Consider the following 23,437-nt stretch of genomic DNA (forward strand, 5'->3'; position numbering starts at 1 on the left):
AGGCAGACACAACTCACCAAAGTTTGAGATTTGATTAAACAATCATTTTAGACTAAGTTCACAGATTTTTACATGACCCCTGAAATTTAAAGATAGGAATCCACAAATCTAAGCCCTATCATTTATTTCTGGCCTCTTCTGCTCCACTAGCAGAGGACTACGGAGGAAACCAAAGCAAGTTTTCTAGGAAATCCAGTCCATGTGTAACACATGGGCCTAGAACTTTCCTTCAGAGTCACCTGACACCCTGTTGGGCTCACCCTGCAGTGCTCTATATACTCTCGGGAGGAGAGACACTCGCCCTCTTAGTCTGCCGGCCAGGAGAAGGGAAGGAGTGCTGGAGAGGAGTGTTGTGTGCTAGGCGATAAAAAAGCACCACTAAACTCTCAAGTTTTGAACATCTGACAGCAAAAGGTAACCACTTCTATGAGAAGCATTGCACTCAGCCTGGCTTCATAGTCTGTCTTGCTTGCTGCTTTGAAAGCCTAACCAACAGATGTGGGAGGTCTCCATAAAAGTGAGCCTTGCATGGTTACTGTAAAAATGGCATGGCACGCTGAAGCAGAACCCCCAGGAATAAAGTGATACAAGTGTATAATTTCCATATTACACCAAAGTGAGTTAGGTGGTCTTGACCTTAATAGGAAATCTCATAAACTAATTAGTATGGCTGTGACAGATTGTAGAATAGAAGTCCTCCATAAACACCAGTGTTCTGTTATTTTTGAGTTCAAAGATGTTTACTTGGAACTTATCATGGAAAGTTTCAAATATGGGTGTAGGACAGGCAGTGGAGCAACAAAGCTACGTCAGCATTTTCTGCTGGGTTATACAACTGGATAACAACCAATAATTCAATACTGTGCAGTCAAAGCAGCTCTGGGTTGAAGGAGACATTGCACTAACACTGTATGGGTATGGGAGAAGAAGGGAAATTTAACATTTGATCAAAGCCACACAGTTTACTGGAACGTGACAAAACTTCTTTCCTTGGCCCTGAAAAGTTAAGATTTCTGCATCAGCTTACAGTCCAATGCATTAAGAAGCTTTTGTTGAGTCATTCCCCTAATCAAATGAACTTGTTACAACATCTTATTGCTGTAACTGGTAGGCGTGCTCTGGTGACTTGGCCTTTTTGAGATGAAACCAGGCAAGTCTTTCCCACAAGTCATCGATAAATGATCACTGAGTTTTAGAGTTGCCTTCCATTCATTGCCATGTAGATGCACCGATTCTTATTATAGTAGCTGAAAGCTACTTGAAACCAGCTGTCGGAAAATAGACCCTCCAATCACTGTTCTGAGATCAGTACATCACGTTTCACCAGGCTGAGTGAGTCACTGTAGTGTTATGTTTCTGTTGGAGGGAGAAAGAGTAGATGTAGAGAGGGCTGTATGACATAGTCCAGTCTTTTTGGACTTTAGATGCTACGTTGCAGCCCACACAAGTCACAGCCACACATTGGCTCTTCATATAGACTTGTGTAGGTTACAATTAAAGGTAAACTGTCACAGAATCACCCACAGACAGTATAAGTGGGATAAAATTATATTCAGTGCCTATAGAAAGTGGATGTTTTACCCTTTTACCGACTATAAATCAATTGTGGTCAATAAAAATTGCCTTTTTTTGACCAAAAAACCCTCTTTAATGTCAGAGAGAAAACAGATTTCTAGAAAGTAATGTCAACTAAATAAAAATATGTACATTAAAATGAGTAACTGCATAAATATTCACCCCCTTCAAGTCAGTATTTAGTAGAGGCACCATTTGCTGCAATCACAGCACTGATTCTGTGTGGATAGGTCTCAATCAGTCCTGCACATCTGGATTGTGCAATTCTTCTTTGCAAAACTACTCAAGCTCCATCAGTTTGCAAAGGGATTGGGCGTGAACAGCCTTTTTCAGGTCCAGCCACAAATTCTTCATTACTGGACTGAGGTCTGGGTGTTGAATTGACCTATGGCTAAGCCACGCCCCCTCCACTCACTGGACAAACCATGAACATTCAGTAACAGGCGCTCTGGCAGTAGGAGACATTTCACAGGAGGCCATTGATTATTTTTGGAGACAGAAAGATCACATATCATCTAGAAGACACCAAAAGGGTCTAAACTACGCATTGGAGGTATATATGTTAATCATTTTATTGTCGAGAAGGTCGATAAAAAGCTTTAGTTACAAGCCAAAATTTACAGGTCCCAGTGCAAACATGATAAACTGCATTTCATTGCCATCACAATCTCAGACCACAAGATAGAGGATCAGCATCAAAGTGCCACTGAAGTTAAGGTTTTTGGCTCAGAATATAAGAAAAATGTAACGGCCTTTTTACCATCTTTACCCAGAGTGTCTCTCCGTTAGTCTGGTGCTACAGTATTTACACTGAATCATTCAGCATAACGTTTGCCAACCTTTGTTATCTCGGCTTTTACAGATAAGTTCATGAAGCTAAGCTCCAGAAGTTAACGTTAGTTTAACTAGAGGCCTTTGGACAACAACTAACAATGATGAATGATAACTAAAGAATAAAAAGTAGAACAAAAAATGCCAATGAACTCCCAACAAACAACGTGACACAACGAACAACGCAGCTAGGAGCTAACATTAGGCTAACTTTAGCTAATGTTAGAGATGATAAAGATAACTTTATATTTCTTTCCAGCAAAGTGACAATATGTAGCTTCAAAGATGATGTTGGCTTACCTTAGACAGATGTAGACATCCGTGTTAACTGTATTCACGCTGAGTTGATGTGGTCTACTGCACAATTATATCCACAGAAGACACTTTTCTCGGTTTAGATGTGGCTTAGGAAAGGGTAAAAAATACACTCCGTCACCCAGCCTCTCAGGATACCTTGTGTTGGAGTCGCATGTACCCCATGAACACTGTTTGACCATTTTTAAACTTAAAATCTCAAAAAAACCTCATAAAACAGGACGAAAACTGACTTTCTCCTATTCAATTCAATGGGCGTCCAGGCAGCCGATGTCCAAGTATATGGAACGGCTATATGTACTGTGATTGGCTCATCGCGTTTGAGGGCGGGACTTAGCCATAGGTCAATTGGCCTTTTCAGCACATTCACCTTGTTGTATTTAAACCATTTCAGTGTTGGGTCATTTTCTTGCTGGAAAAAAATATTCTCACAAGCTGTAGCTCTCTTGCAGGCCTCCAGGATTTTCCTATATTTTATCGCATTTATCTTGCCCTCTACCTTTACAAGCACTCCAGAGCCAGCTGCCAAGAAGCATACACACAGCATGATGCTGCCACCACCGTGCTTCACGGTAGGGATGGTGTGTGTTTGGTGTCTGCCATCTTGTCTGATGGCTAACCCTAACCTTAACCCTTCATCAGTGGCTTTCTCTTTGTCACTCTCCCATAAAGCTTTGACTGGTGAAAAACCTGGGCCACAGTTATTGTATACAGAGTTGCTCTTATCTCAGCTACTGAAGCATTTAACTCCTTCAGAGTAGGCATGGGTGTCTTGGTAGCCTCTCTCACTAGTTTCCTTCTTGCACAGTCACTAATTTGTGAGGATGGCCAGATCTAGACACATTTACACATGTGCCATATTCCTTCCACCCTTTTGATGATGGATTTAACTGAACTCCGGGGTTGCTTAGTGCCTCAGAAATTATTTTTTTGTATCCATCCCCTGACTTATACTTTTCATTGATCTTAGTAACTTGGAGTGTACTTTTGTCTTTATGGTATAATGCAGCCAGAAATATTGATTATCCAGGGATTGGACTTTCCAGATACTATAGTCACTTTATACGTATTCACTGCACCCAGGTGATCCCCATTTTACTTTTTATTGTGAGACTACTAGCACCAACTGGCTGAACCTCTGTTGAGTTAGGTCAGTCACTTTCAAGGCGGTGAATGTTTATCCAATCACTTATTTTACTTTCATATTTTATTTAATTTGCATTGCTTTGTAAAAATCTGTTGTCAATTTGACATGAAAGAAGTTTTTTCTGTAATTTTGTAAGCCGAATTATATTATATTGATTATATTGAAAGGGAAAACATCCAAAGGGTCGAAAAACAGTTTTTATAGGCACTGTATGCACAAGATAATACAGTTTTAAAGTCCAAGAACAAAGCATGGAAAACACCGAATATCAGAATTAACATAAATCAGAGGTGGCTGCCTGTTGACCTGATGGCCCTATTTGGCTCCCTCCTCACTGAATGTGGCCCGTGAGTCAACTGCAAATATCAAATTCCTGTAAACATTAGAAAAACTTGTCAGAATCTGCAAAGAGGTAATAAAACATGGGATGCCAGTACAACAGCATTTACAAATGTGTCATTTATAAGACATATTTATAAGACATTCAGGAATGAAATTGGCTGTATTTGTGTCTGTTAAGAAATGAAAATATTCATAACTCTATTCATTGCATTGAAAAGGAAGTTCTAATTGACTTCAAGTTTGTGTTTAGCTCATTAAATTAAGCCTTTCTGTTTGCATTTGAAGTTAAAATGTGAATATTTGATTTATTAATATCAATGGAAACCATATTTGATATTTGTTAAGTCGTACATTAATGTAATTGTGTTGAGGATAGAAGTGAGAATGGATACAGGCATTTATCTAGAATAATCTTTGGCAATGCAAAGTATTTTTCTCATCATGTTTTTCTTGAATCTTAGATGTCTAAAGGACCAGCAGTAGGCATAGATCTGGGCACCACATACTCCTGTGTGGGCATCTTCCAGCATGGCAAAGTTGAGATCATTGCCAATGATCAAGGAAACAGGACCACGCCCAGCTATGTTGCCTTCACAGACACTGAGAGACTGATTGGAGATGCTGCCAAGAACCAGGTGGCCATGAACCCAGCCAACACTGTATTTGGTAAATACTACAATACCCAAAAGACCACAGGCTTAAAATCAAATGTTGTTATTCTTTGTCTTTGGGCTTTCATGATTCAGCTGTTTTGCAGGAGAACCAGCTAACATTGTGCTCTGTATTTGTCTGCTGAATGTTTTCCAGATGCTAAGCGTCTGATTGGTCGAAAGTTTGATGACCCTGTGGTGCAGTCGGACATGAAGCACTGGCCCTTCAAGGTTGTGAATGATTCATCCAAACCCAAAGTGGAGGTTGAGTACAAGGGTGAAATAAAGACCTTCTTCCCAGAGGAGATTTCCTCAATGGTTCTCACCAAAATGAAGGAGATCTCTGAGGCTTACCTTGGAAAGGTAGATGACAAAAACTGCAGAGCACAATGTTTTGCTTCTATGTATAAAAAGTGGTTACACTTCCTGCCATGTTTCTGCTGCACTTCGCAGAACCTTATCTTAAATCTAACACCTCACAGCTGGAGTAAGAAGTGTGCTGTTTGTGGTGTCCACCACATCCTATCTGCAGAAACAGATTGTGACAGAATTTAAGAGCTGTATTTTATGCAGAAAAAAGTGAAGGCTTCATGTCTAATTGTCTTTACAGGCTGTGACTAATGCAGTTGTCACAGTTCCTGCCTACTTTAATGACTCTCAGCGTCAAGCCACCAAAGATGCTGGAACCATTTCTGGACTTAATGTACTGCGGATCATCAATGAGCCCACGGCTGCAGCCATTGCTTATGGCCTGGACAAAAAGGTTACTGTCTAGTGAACCATAGAAATAAAAAACCAAACAAGGTATTATACTCCCATAACTAATTTTTACATGATTGCTTTCAGGTTGGCAGTGAGCGTAACGTCCTCATCTTTGACCTTGGAGGTGGTACTTTTGATGTGTCGATCCTGACTATTGAAGATGGCATCTTTGAGGTCAAGTCCACAGCCGGCGACACTCACTTGGGCGGGGAAGACTTTGACAACCGCATGGTTAACCATTTCATCGCTGAGTTCAAGCGCAAGTTCAAAAAGGAAATCAACAACAACAAGCGAGCTGTACGTCGTCTGCGCACAGCCTGTGAGCGGGCCAAGCGCACCCTCTCCAGCAGCACCCAGGCCAGCATTGAGATTGACTCTCTCTACGAGGGCACAGATTTTTACACTTCCATCACCAGGGCTCGTTTTGAGGAGCTCAATGCAGACCTGTTTCGTGGTACACTGGAGCCTGTGGAGAAAGCCCTGAGAGATGCCAAGATTGATAAGAGCCAGATCCATGACATTGTCCTGGTGGGTGGCTCCACACGTATCCCAAAGATTCAAAAGCTGCTGCAAGACTTCTTCAATGGACGCGACCTGAACAAGAGCATCAACCCTGACGAGGCTGTAGCCTATGGAGCAGGTACGTTTTTCTACTGACAGACAGATAATAGCTAAAAACACTCATAATCTATCATTAAAATGATGGCTCTACTTGTCCTCGTGGCATTAGTTTCACCTACTGAAACTCTTCACAGCTGTGCAAGCAGCCATCTTGGCTGGTGATAAGTCTGAGAATGTACAGGACCTGCTCCTGCTGGATGTCACACCCCTCTCCCTGGGAATTGAGACTGCTGGAGGTGTCATGACTGTCCTTATCAAAAGGAACACCACCATCCCAACCAAGCAGACCCAGACCTTTACCACCTATTCAGACAACCAGCCTGGTGTGCTCATTCAGGTAAAGCAACATTAAAGATTTAGACAGATAGTGGCCCCATTTCCATTTCCAGTGTGTTAGAATCAGTCCTGAATGCTTTCAGTGGTGCATCAGAAGTTTATTTACATTTATATTTTCAGGTTTATGAAGGAGAGAGAGCAATGACTAAGGACAATAACATCCTTGGCAAGTTTGAGCTGACCGGTATTCCACCTGCTCCTAGAGGGGTTCCTCAGATTGAGGTGACCTTTGACATTGATGCCAATGGCATTCTCAATGTGTCTGCAGTGGACAAAAGCACTGGGAAGGAGAATAAGATCACCATTACCAACGACAAAGGTATATAACCACATTAAACACCTAAAATAACATAGACTTATACCCTCAGATTTATATTTACTTTGTTTTTATGGTTGTTTTGTTTGCATTGTTTCATTTGTGTAAAAGCATTTTGTGATAAAAGTTTATGGAAGTATTCAGTAAATAAAGATGATCATTATTGCCCAAGTAAGGCACTGAGAGGTAACACACCATTAATTCTCTAACTGTTTATGGCAGATGCCTGAGTGACAAATAAAGGATGGAATGTCCTTTCCGGCCCTGGTTGATGTTTACAGTATTATTATCAACTTGAGATGCACTAACAACTTCCTCCATGTCCATCCTGAAAGAAAGGGATCCAAAGACAGTCTTCATACAGAAGGCTCTAAGTTCAGGGATTTGGTTTTGAAAATGTATCGGGCCTCTTTTGACTACCCACACAGATGGTTTACCGTTTTTAAACAAAATACCACTTTAGACTGATATTTACTACTTACAGAAACATAAAAATTCCTCCCATGCCCAGATTATTAGATTATTAGATTACATTATTAGATGAATGAGGTGAATATTTCCCAGGGCACACTGAGCTTTGTATTTCATTCCTCACAGGGCGACTGAGTAAGGAGGATATTGAGCAAATGGTGCAGGAAGCAGAGCGTTTCAGGGCTGAAGATGAGGCAGTGAGAGACAAGGTCACAGCGAAAAACTCCCTGGAGTCTCTGGCCTTCAACATGAAGAGCACCGTGGAGGACGAGAAACTTCAAGACAAGATCAGCCCTGAGGATAAGAAGACCATTGTAGACAAGTGCAATGAAGTCATTTCCTGGCTCGACAGAAACCAGGTAAAAATCCATCTCCAAAAGAGGTAGCACAAGTACAGCTGCATCATAGATTGTATAGATCATGGACATGGTGTCAGTGATGCACCCACTGGTTTACCAAATGGAGTTTTGAAGCCCAACAATGGCAAATGCCAAATTGGAAAATCTGCCTCAAACTAACTTTCATCAGCCAGAAAACAGGCAAAGAGGTGAGAGTGAGGAAGGCCTACAGCCTCCTGGTAAACAGCTAAAACACACTTGCTTGTCTGTCAGTTCAGCCATGGCTCAAAAAACGCACTTTTATTCATAACTTGTTGCCAAGATCAGTCAGAATTAATGCATTATGATATGATTCACCTCCCTAGAAGGTGTACACATAAGGAAATGAGCTATTTTTATTAGGCACTAGTTGCCAAAAGCGATAAAAGATTCCTCGCCTCAGCAAAGCCTCGAACACCTGCAGTTTTTTGCACTTCCTTTTTAACACTGAAGGCTGATGCTTTATTCACACAAGGCTTTTAATGTGATTTAGTTTCCATCCCTTCCTATCAAAATGACTCCTCTGTTCTTTTTACTACCCAGACGGCGGAGAAGGATGAGTATGATCACCAGCAGAAGGAACTAGAGAAGGTTTGCAATCCCATCATCTCCAAGCTGTACCAAGGAGGGATGCCTGGAGGAATGCCAGGAGGGATGCCCGGCGGCTTCCCTGGCGGAGCTGGAGGTGGATCTTCCTCCGGCCCAACTATTGAGGAGGTCGACTAAACCTTTTGCTGACGGCAGACTCCAAATTCACTCACTAGCTTTGAGTTAACTACTAAACCAGAATACACAAAAGTCATGTTATCTACACTCTACTTCCTGTTCTAGTGTTGGGGTTGGCGCCTTCATGTCTCATAATTTAACAATAGGCTACTTTAGCTTTATGATTTCAAAATATAAGGAACTAAATCTAACCTATGAGACACATAAATGCATGCTATCAGGTCAATTCCTTATTTTTCATTTCCCCAGTGATGATTTGCAGAAACAATAAAAGATCATCTCCTGTTATTTCATCCAACACATGAAGTCAATAAAGCTCATTGCTGTGTTTCTGGCTCTCAGGGTGTACTGAGTGTTTCTGTCAGGTACAATATTTCGTGCTTTCACAGCAGCTACAGTGGTTGGAACTAGTTCCTCTGAGCAGACCTCAGAGGTTTTGATCTATATCTTTTTTTCCTGAAGTCAAAAGAAGAAAAAAACATCTGTTACTGTTTGTATCAAAGGTTATCTGAGAAGGGTAGTTTGATGTGAAGCCAAAAAGAATGCCGGTAACAACACTGTTAAGTTTAACAGATTAAAAATGCTGCAAATATGTCCTGAATGGGGTAGCAGCAGAACCTCCAGCTGCTGGTCACGAGTTAACAACTTTCTATATCAAATTTACATTGCTTACCTTTCTTATAATACACAAGTTTATTCCAAATTCATGCACATTCTGGCCAGTGTACAAGGAACTTTGTGTTTTATTTCATATGTTATTCTTTTTCTGCTTTAAACAACCAGTAACAGTTTTTGCAGATGTGTACTGCATTTACAGTACATGAGAAAACAAAATCTAGTCGGTTTCCCTGGATTAAGTTTTGTTTCATTTGAAAAGCGTCTCAAATGTGTGGGCATAGCCTTGCCTTAAACACAAATGAGGAACTAAGAATTTTGATTACTTCACATAGTAATTCATCCTTTTTTTAGACTTCCAATGAAAACTTACAAAGATGTTCCTAACCCCTACTTGCTTGTGACTTTTGGCTCATTGCTGGCAGCATCATTTCTTACTTTTTCTTAATTTTAACATTACACAACAAATATAGACGATGAATAGAAGACACACTTACATTAGGAAATGCCTCACATTAACAAAGTCTGAATAGTATCAGTGACCTGTGGAGTAAAAGAAAACATTAGCTCATCAAATGGACAACTTGTGTGCATTAAAGCTGTAAAAGGTGATATCTGAACTCATTTTGTGACATAAAACCATCATTAAGCATCTCCAGAATAAACTGTAATCTAGGGCTAAAAAATGAAAACTGTTCATATTTGTGCTATGGCTGTTTATAACCTGTTAGCTCTACAGAATCTCAGTCCATTGATACTAGGAATGTGGGTTTGAAGCCAGAGGGTCACCTGTTCAAATCCCATGGAGTAAGGAATTGGGACCTGTTGCTGGAGATGTGTCATTTCATTTTCTGAGTGCTGCAAGGTGCCCTTGAGCAAGGGGCCACAAGCAAGGTCTTTGTACCCCAACTCCTCTGGGAGCCAGTCCATGAGGAGCCCTTTATTCTGGCATGTCTAATGAATCCATGTCTACTGGTCCTCTTGGTGCTTTCAGGCCTACAGTGCCTATAAAAAGTATTCAGTCCTTTAGATGTTTTACCCGTTCATTGATTTTATACATCAATCAAAGCCCATATAATTTTGCTTTTTGACCAAAAATAATAATAATAATAATAATTTGCTGAACCTCTAATTCGACAGAGGTTCAACCAACTGGTGCTAGTAGTCTCACATGTATTGAAATGGGGATCACCTGAGAGCAGTGAATGTGTCTCAAGTGATTGTAGTGTAAAGACACCTGTATTTGGAAGGCCCAGTCACTGGTTAATCAGTATTCCTGACTACCATTACACCATGAAGACAAAAGAACACTCCAAGCAACGGTTATTGAACAGTAGGGAATGGATACAAAATAAATTTCCAAGGCTTAGCATCCCCTGGAGTTCAGTTAAATCCACTACCAAGCAATGGAAAGAATATGGTATATGTAAATCTGCCTAGGTTAGGCTGTCTTCACAGACAAACCGTCCGTGCAAGGAGGAGACTAGTGAGAGAGGCTGTTAAGACACCTATGACTATGCTGAAGGAGTTACAAGCTTCAGCAGCTGAGCTGGAAAAGACTCTGCATACGACAACTGTGGCCCAGGTTCTTCACCAGTTAAAGCTTTAAGGGAGAGCAGCAAAGAGAAAGCCGCTGATGAAGAAAATTCATTCATTCATTCTCGTCTACAGTTTGCCAAAAAGCATGTGGGTGACTCCATGGTCAAGTGAAAGAAAGTCCTTTGGTTTGATGAGACCAAAATGGTGCTATTTTGCTATTCGACAAGACACTTTGTTTGGCAGACACCAAACACCATACATTACCACAAACACACCATCCCCACTATGAAGATTAGTGGTGGCAGCGTTATGCTGTGGGGATGCTTCTCAGCAGCCAGTGCTGAAGGGCTTTGTAAAGGTCGAGGGTAAAATGAATGCTGCAAAACAGGAAAATCTTGGAGGACAATCTTATTTAGTTGGCAAGAAAAGCTTGGGAGAAGATTTATTGTCCAGCAAGACAATGACCTTAAGCAAACAGCAGAAGCTACACAGAAATGGTTTGAAGACAACAAGGTAAATGTTCTGGAGTGGTCGAGTCAAAGCCCAGATCTCAGTCCAAAAGAGAGTTTGTGGCTGGACTTGAAAAGAGCTTTTCAAGCCCAATCCCTGTGCAAACTCACAGAACTTGAGCAGTTTTTGCAAAGAAGAATGGAATAAAAATTGCAGTTTCCAGCTGTGCAAGCCTGATTGAGACCTATCCACACACACTAAGTGCTGTGATCGCAGCCAATGGTTCATCTACTAAATACTGACCTTTAGGGGGTGAATGTTTATGCAGCCACTTACTTTAGTTTACATATTTTTACTTAACTGGTATTACTTTTTAGAAATCTGTTTCCACTTTGACATTAAGAGGTTGAGGTTTAAAGAGGTTTTTTTTTGTAAATATTTGTGGAAAAAAGGCTAGTAGTATTGACAATGGCGGATTTACAAAAATCATTAAAAGGGTAAAACATCCAAGGGGAACAATACTTATTATTGGCACAGTATTTGTGCGCAACATGTGTTTAACCATAACAGAGGAAAGCTGATTTTCATTAAAAAAAAAACAATGGATATGAAACTAAATATCGTTCCCTCTTTACAGAATAATAATATGAGGCATTTTAGTTACCTTTTTTTTTAAAGGAAATAAATGCCTGACAAGTTGTTTACTATAAACCCTGACTCTGGTGTAAAAGAACACGGCAAACACAAGCCTTCAGCTGAATGGATGAATTTTCCACTTATACAGTAAGGAATCTCAGGTGCTTATCAACACATGTCCTATTCCCAGACCTATCGAAGCACAGTGTGCGTCTGTGTTTGTGGATGTTGGGGTGGGGTGGGTGATTTCAACATGGAGTGCTGCACATGGATCTCAGGGTCATGCATGTGATATAAAAGCCAGTCTCACACACCTGAGCCCTGAGGGAAGTAAATTATTGTAGAGACGTGACCATGTTCTTGCTAATCTGTTGTTTTGCTCTGGTGGCCTCCACGTTGGGTGAGTGACTGGAGATTAATTTACAGATGTTGTATTAATTCATGTCCATGACTCAATTTTGGGAATCATTATTAATGTTTTAAGGCACAAGACTCCTCCTCTGTGTAAATGCTACATCTTTGGTTGAACTAATACTTTTTAATTGCATCATTTGGATGCAGGCTGTGGAGTTCCTGCCATTAAGCCCCAAGTGAATGGATACAACAAGATTGTTAATGGACACAATGCTGTTTCTGGGTCCTGGCCCTGGCAGGTGTCACTTCAGGTAGTCTAATTAATGTGATCCACACCTTAAGTATCTTTGATATGACTTCAAAGGTCTTCTGTTTTTTAACAGATTTTTTAAGATTAAGTGGAGACTAAACATTCACTGACTCACTCACAGGATCGTAGTGGATTCCACTTCTGTGGAGGATCCCTGATCAGCCAGTACTGGGTTGTCACTGCTGCTCATTGCCGTGTGTCGTAAGTAATTTTTATTGTGTCTCACATCCAAATCAAATAATCTAAGCATTGCTCATTAATCTTGCCTGTTTTTATTCACTTCAGTCCAGGAAGCCATCGTGTTATCCTTGGAGAGCATGACCGTCAGTACAATAGTGAGCAAATTCAGGTCATGTCAATTAGCAGGGTAAGAAACAACGCAAAGATGTCTTATGATTTATTTTGTATCAATTCATTAATTAACTTACAATTACACTAACCACCCATTCAGGCCATCACTCACCCCTACTACAACAGCCAGAACTTCAACAATGATATCACCCTCCTGAAGCTGTCCTCCCCAGCTCAGCTGACGTCCCGTATCTCTCCTGTGTGCTTGGCCTACTCCAGCACCAGCATCCCCTCTGGAACCAAATGTGTCACCACTGGATGGGGTAGAACCGGCCAAACGTGTAAGTGAGAATGCTATATCGAAATCAAAATTTTAGTTTTTATGACCGCATAACATAAAGGATCAAGTATCTGCTGTACCTGTGTTAGAATGGTGTGATACAGCTTTCATCTTCTCTCTGTTTTCAGCAAGCCCTCGCTACCTCCAGCAGACCGCCCTGCCTCTGCTCACCCCTACTCAGTGTAAGCAGTACTGGGGTTACAACAGAATTACTGACGCCATGATCTGTGCCGGTGCTTCAGGAGTGTCTTCTTGCCAGGTAGGAAATTATTTCAGACTCTGTGATAGAATTGTTCAGACAGTTTTTTCAAACATTCATGTGTTGCAAGTCATCAATAAAATGAATGCCCATAACGCATGAGTAATAAAAGTGTCATATTTAAATCTAAATGTTAGTAGTAAAACATAAATTCAGTAATTTTGTTTTTATATCATCTTATAGAATTGAAATACAGTGCTTAATACATTTATTAGACCACCTGTCATATTCGTCTCAAAGACCATCCAGCATCATGAAGTGCTTTAATGCCGACTCTTTCATTTTCAGTGATCTCTCCACGTTTTACCATTTTGAACAGGAATGAGGGATTTCAAACTGAATTCACCAAAATTTGAGCCGGCTCACTGGGCTTCTCTGAGAAGTCAGAAATGAATCAAGCATAACATTCAACCACTCTAACTAATTTTTCTATTCAGGAATGCAAATAAATTAAGTATAATTTGACATATTAATCAAGAAATAATAATGTGCTTTAGTATTTTTTCCGTTTTTTGTAAATCAGTAAATTTGAAAATTCATGGATAACAATAATAATTCTATTTTAGCATTAAAAATATCATTTGGGTTAAAGAGCTTCTACATATTGGTGTATTAACCATTGCAGAAACATAAAAAATGATTTTGGTAATTACCAATGCTGTTAATTTATGGCAGCTGTGGCATAAACCTTACTTTGGTTAGGGTTAGGGTGGTCTAATAAATTTGTTAAGCCCCACATATTCACATTCTCTTTCCTGAATTTGTAAATTAGTTTGCTGAGGACTGATTGATGAAATTCTATATAAGTGAGTAACTTTGCACATGTTCCACAATGTTCAAAATATATGAACCAAAATAATAGTGAATGGTTCCAGGGATGGAACCAGAGGTTATATATACTGAAACTTTGTCTAAACTTTGGAGGGTCTGAGGACATTGTCCCCTGGAAATTTTTTGATTAGCATTTAGTTTAATGCACTATTTTAGCCTTTTTAAATCAAAATTTGTAGTGAATATGCCAACAAATTTATACACCAGTTTGACAAAATGATACAGCTTCACCCCAAAACCCCTGTAAAGTAGGACTGTTGCAGCATTAATGCATTAATCACAATTGATTAAGGTTCATATTTAGTGCATTATTTTTTAAATCGCAACAATAGCATGCTTTATTGAGAGCAACTTAAGTACCCCCAAGTCACCACTGAGTAGTATTTTGATCGCTATTAACTCGGGTGCGATGTCACTCCAGGCCCCAATGTCCCACTTCTGATGTAAATGGACATAGCAAAAACAAAAATTAAACAAAATAAAAAAGTAGGTTTAAATGCAGATTGTGGAATTTCAAAATGTATCTAAAAAAGTGAGATTGGTAGAGATTAACAACAGAAATTCTGCAATTTATCACAAATAATTTTGTTTGACAGCCCTGCTGTAATAACCTTGCAAAGCAGATAGATTAGCTAGATTCAATGTCTGTCATCAGTAGATAAATGAAACAGTCTGGCGTTGACGACTGTAAAGCAAACATCATTTCAGTCAGGAGAGACTTAATATGAGTTTAATAATTTACTGTACAAATATTGATGAAAGTAATTAAAGGGGTTGTGAGACCAATGGCAGGAATACAACACCCTTCTATGGAGTCTAGACACTGGGGGTGGTGTTGATGAGCGACGCAGGATCAAATGAGGAGTAGATTTCCTAGAAACTGGACTTGGACAATAAGGTGGCATGGGGGAGGAGACTAAGCAGGATGAGATGTGCAGAAGACCTGTGAGGATATGGACAAGATACTGATTAACTGAATGGTGGTGGCTGGGGTGGAGGAGGGTTGCGGTATGCACACCGAAACCACAGGCTGACTTTGAAGAGTGGATAACAGACTTCAAACATGACAGGTGCATGATGATTGGACATACAGGGTTGTGGCAGAATTTGACTAGTTTAGTACTAGTTTAGAACGCCCAAAATCAACAGGAAAAGATGATAAAAGGAAAGAGGGAGAGCTATGAAGAAGTGATGACAAATGAATGAGTAAGAAACAGTCTTCCTGCTTGAACTTCCGCTGAGCTTCAGTCTTTATATTTTATTGTTCTGAGCTTGTCCTAATCTGAAAACATAACACGTTGATTATCAATCATTTTAACTTCTGCCATACGTAAGAGACTGTCTGGCATTTGTATCTTTGTTATATGTGGGGTATAGAAATTTAATGTAAATGTCCATAATTGGCACCAGTCTTTTTAAAATAAATAAATAAATAAATAAATAACGGTTTGGAATACATTTTTATTGGACAGCTGAAACTGTTTAATAATTAGTACAGTATTAAAAGTAATTTTTCAACTCATGGGTGTATGAGGTGTTGGAATCGAAAAACAGTTTGATTTGGTCTGTTTGGCTATAAGATCTAAACAGAAATATGTCCATTTGCATTTATCTATCATAAAACTCAGCAGAAAAATACTTCTTAATAACCTTAAAAATTTGAGTCTTATGAGAAATACTATAAGAGCCTTATGGCTCTACCAATGAATGGTTACATAATGAGAGAATCAGGTCATTTTTATTAGACTAACCGAAAAGGCTTTGCAAATAAAAGTCTGAAATATGAACATTAGCCAAAGCACTGTTGATATTAGATTTTTCATAATGTTACAAAAATGCTCTTGCTCAATAATGGTCTTGCTGCATATCTGGTTTCCTGTTTTGGAGTTCCAGGTCTCTAATGGCAAGCTTGCACACATCCTGTGCAGAACTGCATACAAAACCTGATGCATATCTGTCATTAACATTAAGCACTTTTGGAATAAGGTTTTATTCCCTGACACTTCATGGGACATCTAAAAAGTCAACCATAAAATCCTGTTTTGCTCATTTTAGGGTGACTCTGGTGGCCCTCTGGTCTGTGAGAACAGTGGAGTGTGGTCCCTCGTGGGTATCGTGTCTTGGGGAACCTCAAACTGCAACGTGTATGCCCCTGCTGTGTACGCCCGCGTTTCCTACCTACGCAGCTGGATCGACCAGACTGTTGCTTACAACTAATGTGCAAACATACAGGAACATGTTACATGTGCATGCTTTCTCACAATTCATGATCTTGGGTCTGACTGTTATGAATAAGTGATGCATGCATAATCAATGTCAGCTGTCACAGAGACAGAAAGCAGAAGCTCAATGTGCTGTGTGCAAAATCATGCATTAAAATGTAACTCTTCAAAACTTTAACGTTCGTTGTCATGCCTCATATTATTATCAGCCCAGACTGGACTGAATGTGAGCTGGAGATGAGGCTGTGAATGGGGAAACGGTTATTTTGCGATTTGACAAAAAAGGCACTACATGCTGTGTGGATGAGTAGTAGAACATTTAAGACAATAGTTGAATCCTTTTAAACATACTATATACACAGACATGCACAAACACGCTGCCATAAATACTTCACTAGTGAAGTGTGTATTTCTGTTGAGGATATCAGAATACTATTGATGCAGATTGAGTAATTTGAAGATGATGCCAGCCAGTTTAATTGCATTATATTCTAAAATGTCCATGTTACTTTGTTCACTCTTTGCATGACTTAAAGCCTTGCTGAAAATCCCCAGCTGTAGCAGAAATAGTGTCTCATTGGTGGTTAAGTGAAGAGAGGAGGAGTAAAAGAGATACAATGAGTGGAGGCAGAACCACATAGGGCTAGATGCACTAAGACTCATCATAACAGCAGAATGGGGAATGGTAAGATACCGAACACTAATATTTCATTCTTTAAAATGAAATTTGAATAAGGCTGTCTACTTTTAATCAAAGCTAATTTGAAAAAGTCATGCACAGAGATTTTATTAAAGGCATTTTTTTGATCAGAACAGAGAAAGTGAACTTGCAGTTTACTTGAGATTATTTGGAACTGCTTCATAACCATTAAGAACCAGAGGTGCATTGACTCGAGACGGAATAAAAGATAAAACTGAAATATAGAAAGTAATAATAACCATTAGTTCAATGGTATTATGAATGTGTAACAACAATCCCTGCTTTAACCAGTTTAAAATCTCTATTGATCATTTGTTTTTTGTCCATTAGCCACTGTTTCTGAGATTGTGAACACAGTAACCCTGGTCACCTACTCTGCGATATTCATTCTCGGGATTCTGGGTAATGGCCTGGTGATCTACGTGACTGGATTCAGGATGAAGAGGACAGTCAACTCTGTGTGGTTTCTCAACTTGGCCCTTGCTGACTTCCTCTTTACAACTTTCATGATTGTCCAGATCATTACTGTTTCTCAGAATAACCAATGGCTCTTTGGGTGGCTAATGTGCAAGCTCAACACTTTTGTGAGTGTCATCAACTTGTTTGCCAGCATCTTCCTTCTTGCAGCCATCAGTCTGGATCGTTGCCTGTCAGTCTGTGTGGTCGTGTGGGCACAAAACAAACGCACCGTCCGCAAAGCTCAGCTCACCAGCTGTGTTATTTGGCTGGCAGCTGTGGTTTGCAGCACACCTTATGCCACTTACCGAGATATTCGGGACTACAAAGGGTTGACTGTCTGCAGTGTTTCAGAATATTATAGAGAAAATTATTACACTTTTATGATATTCCGCTTTGTCGTGGGCTTCCTCATCCCATTCCTGGTGATATTTGTCTCTTACTTGGCCATTGGTGTTCGTGCTAGGAGATTGCAGAGGACCAGGAAAAAGAGATCTCGCAGAATAATTTTTGCTGTCGTTCTTGCCTTCTTTGTCTGCTGGTTGCCATTCCATGTCATGCAGTTTGTACAGTCTAGTGGTTATAAAAGTTCGGAGACTGCTAGAAATATTGGACAAAAGCTGTCAGTGTGTCTGGCTTATCTAAACAGCTGCCTGAACCCCATTCTTTATGTTTTCATGTGTGATGAATTCCAGAAGAAGCTCAAGCAGTCCATATGCTTGGTCCTGGAGAGTGCCCTGGCAGAGGACCATTTGACATTTATGTCCTCTCGCTCACTGTCATCCCAGCTTTCTCGGATTTCCCGAAAGTCGGATGCTGCTAGCCCTTTGGAAGGAAAAACCATGGCCACTGGCTTCAAGTTCACAGAGAGCAAAATGGTCAGTACTGATGAAAGAGACTCTGACCACTCATAAAACCTACCCAACTTGACAAGAAATGTAATAAAAAAGGAAATGACAGGAACTGATGAGGACAGCACCTTTATGGACATGTAAAATATTTTGATTCCTTTTATCTTGATAAGGGGACTAGCAGGACAAATTTTAAAAAATGTGGCTGAATTCACACATGCAGCTCGTGCTAAAAAAGTCAGGAAATTTTCAGGAATTTTATGCTGGTATAGATAGAGCTTAAGGACATTTTTTTAGTTAATGACTGATTGACCATGGCAGATGCCACTTGTTGCTAATGTTGCACATTTCCTTATAGATTTGTGTAGTTTGATGGCATGTCTCCCATCTTCTGTGTGATCAATAATTCATCAAACCTATGTGGATATAGCTTTAAGATGTGACTATATTTTTGTGTGTAATTAATAATGTAAATATTTATGCATTTAATTTGTACCTTTACATTCCTTCAGTGATTAAAATACAAAATTACCTATACATTGTCAACTACACCAGTTTTATGTCTTTACAAGAAATGTAATAAAAACAGAAATGACAGGAACTGATGAGGACAGCACCTTTATGGACATGTAAAATATTTTGATTTCTTTTATCTTGATAAGGGACCTGGCAGGACAAATTTTAAAAAATGTGGCTGAATTCACACATGCAGCTCATGCTAAATAAGTCAGGAAATTTTCAGGAATTTTATGCTGGTATAGATAGAGCTTAAGGACATTTTTTTAGTTAATGGCTGATTGACCATGGCAGATGCCAACTGTTGCTAATGTTGCACATTTCCTTATAGATTTGTGTAGTTTGATGGCATGTCTCCCATCTTCTGTGTGATCAATAATTCATCAAACCTATGTGGATATAGCTTTAAGATGTGACTATATTTTTGTGTGTAATTAATAATGTAAATATTTATACATTTAATTTGTACCTTTACATTCCTTCAGTGATTAAAATACAAAATTACCTATACATTGTCAACTACACCAGTTTTATGTCTTTATTTGTGAGCTATCATGCTTAATCTTATCTAACTATGGTTGTTTACAGGCTATTTGTCCATAGCCACATCACTGCTGCTGTTACACAAGACTGAACTTGTATAGCTAACAATTACACCACCTTAAGGCATTCATAGATCTATTTGATACCTGTAGCTACAGGATATTACATTAGAAGTTTCCTAATGACAAATTTTAAGCAATAACTACGAAATGCAATTGTAGGGAACTTATTTGATGTTCTTCTTCATTGTGGGGATGTAGTTATATCTCTTTAAAAACCTTTATTTTAGCATTACATTACAGGGAACAACTTGTTCTTGTTTGGGCCTGGATACATTTTAGCTTGGCAACTAACTTCTGATTTTTGCTTAAAGCAGTGAACTTCAAATACAATGCATTAAAAGACCTACCTAATATTATTTTTGACAACTTTCCTATTGCATGTTTCTGACATTACTGATTCAACACTTCTATAAAGCTGTGTTCACACTGCAGGCCTAAGTGAAGTGACTCTGATCTTTTTGCTCCTGTGTGACTCAGTGAGGTTGTTGTGATAAGCCCATAGTGGGTTGCTACCTCACCTGCACATGTGATTTACTTTTATTCACTTTTCTTTCTCTAACTGTGCTTTTATAAATGTGCTAAATAAATAAATAAACAAATCTGACAAACACTACATCTTAAAAAGTCAAGTAGGGCTCTTAAAGTTTTAAATCACATTTAAGATTTTGTACAACTGTTTTCTGTCCTAAACTAGGAAAAATCAATATTATTTTTATGTGGCAAGCAGTCCACAATGAAAGGCACATAAGATTTCGCATTACACTGAAAGACTTTCTGATTTAATTTGCTGTTTATAAAACATCAAATTCTATGATTCCTGGCACATTTAATGCCTCTGTTCCATCAACATAGTAAAGTACAGTGATATTTATCGTAACACATTTTATCAGGGGTGCTAAGCAGTTTCTCAACAGTTACATCATCAAACTGCAGTAGAACACTTTTAATCAGGGAAGGTCTATAATGGGTGTGCAGCCCACCAATTTTAGAGGGAAACTTGGTGGCCCAGACTAGTGTTTTACAATGGTTTAAGGCTTAGAGAGTCACTTATAGTAAAAAAATGGGGTCTGGGGGTCCTCACCAGTAAATTTTGAGCATCCAGCACTTGGTCCTCTGCATTCTGGTGAATCTTTGTGAAAAAAATTGTGGGTAAACTCAGATACAAATATAAAATTTGATTAATAATAAAAGAATGCCATGTCCTCTATAAAGCTTGCATTCTAGTAAACTACATAAGAAAATTATAATTTCTGTTTTCATCATAAAAACACCTAAAGCTAAGTCTACATGAAGCCAAACATTAAATAATATTAAGTTTTTACCAAATTAAGGGGATTAGCTTATTAATGTTGTGCGAAATACTTGTAATAGAAGTTTTCTTTTACTGAAGAAAATACAGAGCACACCAAAGTGAACTACAAAGTAGGATGGCACTGGTATGTATGGTTTTTTGACTGTCATATGATAATTTATGAATGATAATTACGTATAAAAAATAGTTTAGATAAAATGATGCAGAAGGAAAAGCATAACTACTGTTACAGACAGTATTCATTTTCTTCCAAACTGTACTGAAAAATCCTGCAATTATTTTGACGTAAAACTCTACACATTTTAAGGCCCAGTGAAGACTGAGACGTAAGAGAATTTCATTTTTTCATAAAACACAATCACTTAAAAAAAATAAGACAAAAGCATCAAGTTGGAATGATTTTAAAATGTTTCATTTCCACTTTGATATAACATTTTAAAGCTGCATACTGCCACCTAGAGTACTGAAGTGTGCTTGAAATGGAATGAGATCATTCTAATATTAAAGGGCTCAGGTTAACCTTGCAAAGCAGATGGATTTGCCTGTTTCCTTGTTTTTCACTGGCGAATCCATCTTGCAAAGCTCCCATCTGAACTGTTTGGGTCCGTTAGAAAGTGACAGGACCAATCAGCGACGAGGGGCAGTACTTTCAGGTGCAGCAGAGTCGTGATGTGAACAAGCAGCAGCAAGAGCTGGTGCAGTTATGGAGGAAGAGATTGGCGTGGATGCTGCTAAAGCGCCAGTTTTATCAGAACTTGACGACATTTCTTCGTTAAAAGAAGAACAAAGAACAGCGGTGAGTTATTTTCTTTTCAAAAACGCCAAAAGTCGAGTACTTACATGTCTATAGTCTATAGTCACGTTTCACGCTATTCCTCAGTAGCTGCGCACGCACAGCTCGATAGCAGCTACATCACGTTTTGTTGCTCTGACTGGTCCGTAGAGATGTGACAGACAGAACGTTCATCCAATCACACTCATTCATCCAAGTTCTCTGCCTTTTCTCAAACATTTCCTATTGAAGCTTTCCCAGATGGATGTGTGAAACAAATCCATCTGGCATGTCAGGTTAGGCTCAGGTAGCATTACTATAAATGTTGTCTTACAGGCTGGGAGTTCATTTGATGCCAGCACTACTTGTGTACAGGTATAAAGTGAATCCCCTAACCTGACACGCCAGATGGATGTGCTACACACATCCATCTGGAAAACCTTCAATACAAAGCTCTTGGGAAAGAGCAGAGACTTTGAAAAAAAAACTCAGAGGGTGATTGGGTGAACGTTTGTCAGTCCCATCTTTACGGGCCAATCACAGCAACAAAACACGTGACGTAGCCGCTAACAAGCTGTGCCTGCGCCCCTACCAACTAGGCTAAACTCCATAAAGAACAACATAATGCAACCCATGGTGACTGTAGACATGTCAGAACACGACTTGTCGTTTTTGAAAACAACTCACTGCTGTTCTTTGTTCTATTTTTTAATGAAGAAATGCTGTCAAGTTCTGATAAAACAGGTGCTTTAGCAGCATCCAAGCCAATGTCTTCCTTCAGAATTGCACCGGCCTCTTCTCGCTGCTTGCATGTCACGACTTTGCCACGCCCAAAAGCACTGCCCCTCGACGCTTGGTCCTGTCACTTTCTATGGAAAGATGGGAGCTTTGCAAGATGGATTTGCCAGTAAGAAACACAGAAACAGCCAAATCCATCTGTTTTGCAATGTTATGAATCCCCTGCAACCCCAGACTTTGTGCATTAACTAAAAACTATTCTCAGGCTTAGTCAATAGCCTAACCTCAGCAAAAGTGATGTTCTCTGTCAGGGATAAGCTATAAATATAGACAGAAAGTAAATGGTCTGAAACTACTGAACTATATATATACACACATAGATGCAATATTACTCAGTCCACCTGTTATGAAACTCGATAAACAGCTACCAGCGTCATTTCTTTAAAATTTGTAAATTACTTCATTTTTTATTATTCTTCTGATTATATACCCTACTTTGTTTATACCATTACAAACTTCCTTTTAGTTAAAACAAACATGCTTAAGACTATGTTTATTAGTTGACAATCGGCATTGTTGGGGTTTATTTCTATTTTTTACCCTTTTCAGTTATTGTGGTTTCAACTGACTTGGAGGGTAATCAAAGAAAGAATAAGCAACCATGTCATGTTTGTGATAGTTTAGTTGTTTAACTGGGTATGATGAAGGACTCATGTGTTGGTATGTTGGCAGTGAGAGCTAGCATAGAGGTCAATTCCAATGGGACTTAACAGAGGACTGTCCAACCTTCCTGATGTGTGGGATTAACTGAACAATACATTGGTGAAGGCAGTGTACCACTTGGAAACTCTGGTGATGTGCAGGCTCTTTGCAGTCCATCAGTCTACACATTTCAGTTGTGGGGGTCCATAATAAGGGCATATTAATTGGATTTACAGATTTCGTCACTAAGGGCATATCCTTTCATTTGGGCCCAAATACCTTGTGTTTATTTTAAAAAAATTTGGCTGCTCCTTCAGGCTTATTACATTTAAATGTCCCATTAAAATTTAAACCAACTTATGCTGAGTCAGCTCAAAATTAATAAGTAAACAGGGTGGCTGAAAAGAGCATAGAAGATTTTAATCACTTGTTAATGTTGAGTATTTACAGGACAGTGTGCTGGAAAAAT

The 23,437-nt window shown here is 39.2% G+C and overlaps 3 protein-coding genes across 3 annotated transcripts; all 3 read left to right on the forward strand.

The window, feature by feature from the left end:
- Window positions 1–261: 261 nt before the first annotated feature.
- Window positions 262–8,805, forward strand: hsc70 (heat shock cognate 70). Its single transcript, XM_041792897.1, has 9 exons — window positions 262–414; window positions 4,672–4,876; window positions 5,018–5,223; window positions 5,471–5,623; window positions 5,707–6,262; window positions 6,378–6,580; window positions 6,700–6,898; window positions 7,493–7,725; window positions 8,287–8,805. The coding sequence occupies exons 2-9, from the start codon at window positions 4,672–4,674 to the stop codon at window positions 8,467–8,469; spliced, it is 1,938 nt and encodes a 645-aa protein (XP_041648831.1). The 5' UTR covers window positions 262–414; the 3' UTR covers window positions 8,470–8,805.
- A 3,168-nt stretch (window positions 8,806–11,973) lies between these two features.
- Window positions 11,974–16,494, forward strand: LOC121513938 (chymotrypsin-like protease CTRL-1). The gene is made up of 7 exons (XM_041793968.1): window positions 11,974–12,109; window positions 12,271–12,374; window positions 12,495–12,574; window positions 12,659–12,740; window positions 12,825–13,005; window positions 13,133–13,263; window positions 16,150–16,494. Exons 1-7 carry the CDS (start codon window positions 12,064–12,066, stop codon window positions 16,309–16,311), a joined length of 786 nt encoding a protein of 261 aa, XP_041649902.1. The 5' UTR covers window positions 11,974–12,063; the 3' UTR covers window positions 16,312–16,494.
- A 151-nt stretch (window positions 16,495–16,645) lies between these two features.
- On the forward strand, window positions 16,646–19,361 carry LOC121513937 (C3a anaphylatoxin chemotactic receptor-like). The gene is made up of 2 exons (XM_041793967.1): window positions 16,646–17,001; window positions 17,347–19,361. The coding sequence occupies exons 1-2, from the start codon at window positions 16,992–16,994 to the stop codon at window positions 18,384–18,386; spliced, it is 1,050 nt and encodes a 349-aa protein (XP_041649901.1). The 5' UTR covers window positions 16,646–16,991; the 3' UTR covers window positions 18,387–19,361.
- The last annotated feature ends 4,076 nt before the right edge of the window (window positions 19,362–23,437 follow it).

The sequence above is a fragment of the Cheilinus undulatus genome, linkage group 8 (genome assembly GCF_018320785.1).
Source record: "Cheilinus undulatus linkage group 8, ASM1832078v1, whole genome shotgun sequence".
Classification (NCBI taxonomy): Eukaryota; Metazoa; Chordata; class Actinopteri; order Labriformes; family Labridae; genus Cheilinus; species Cheilinus undulatus.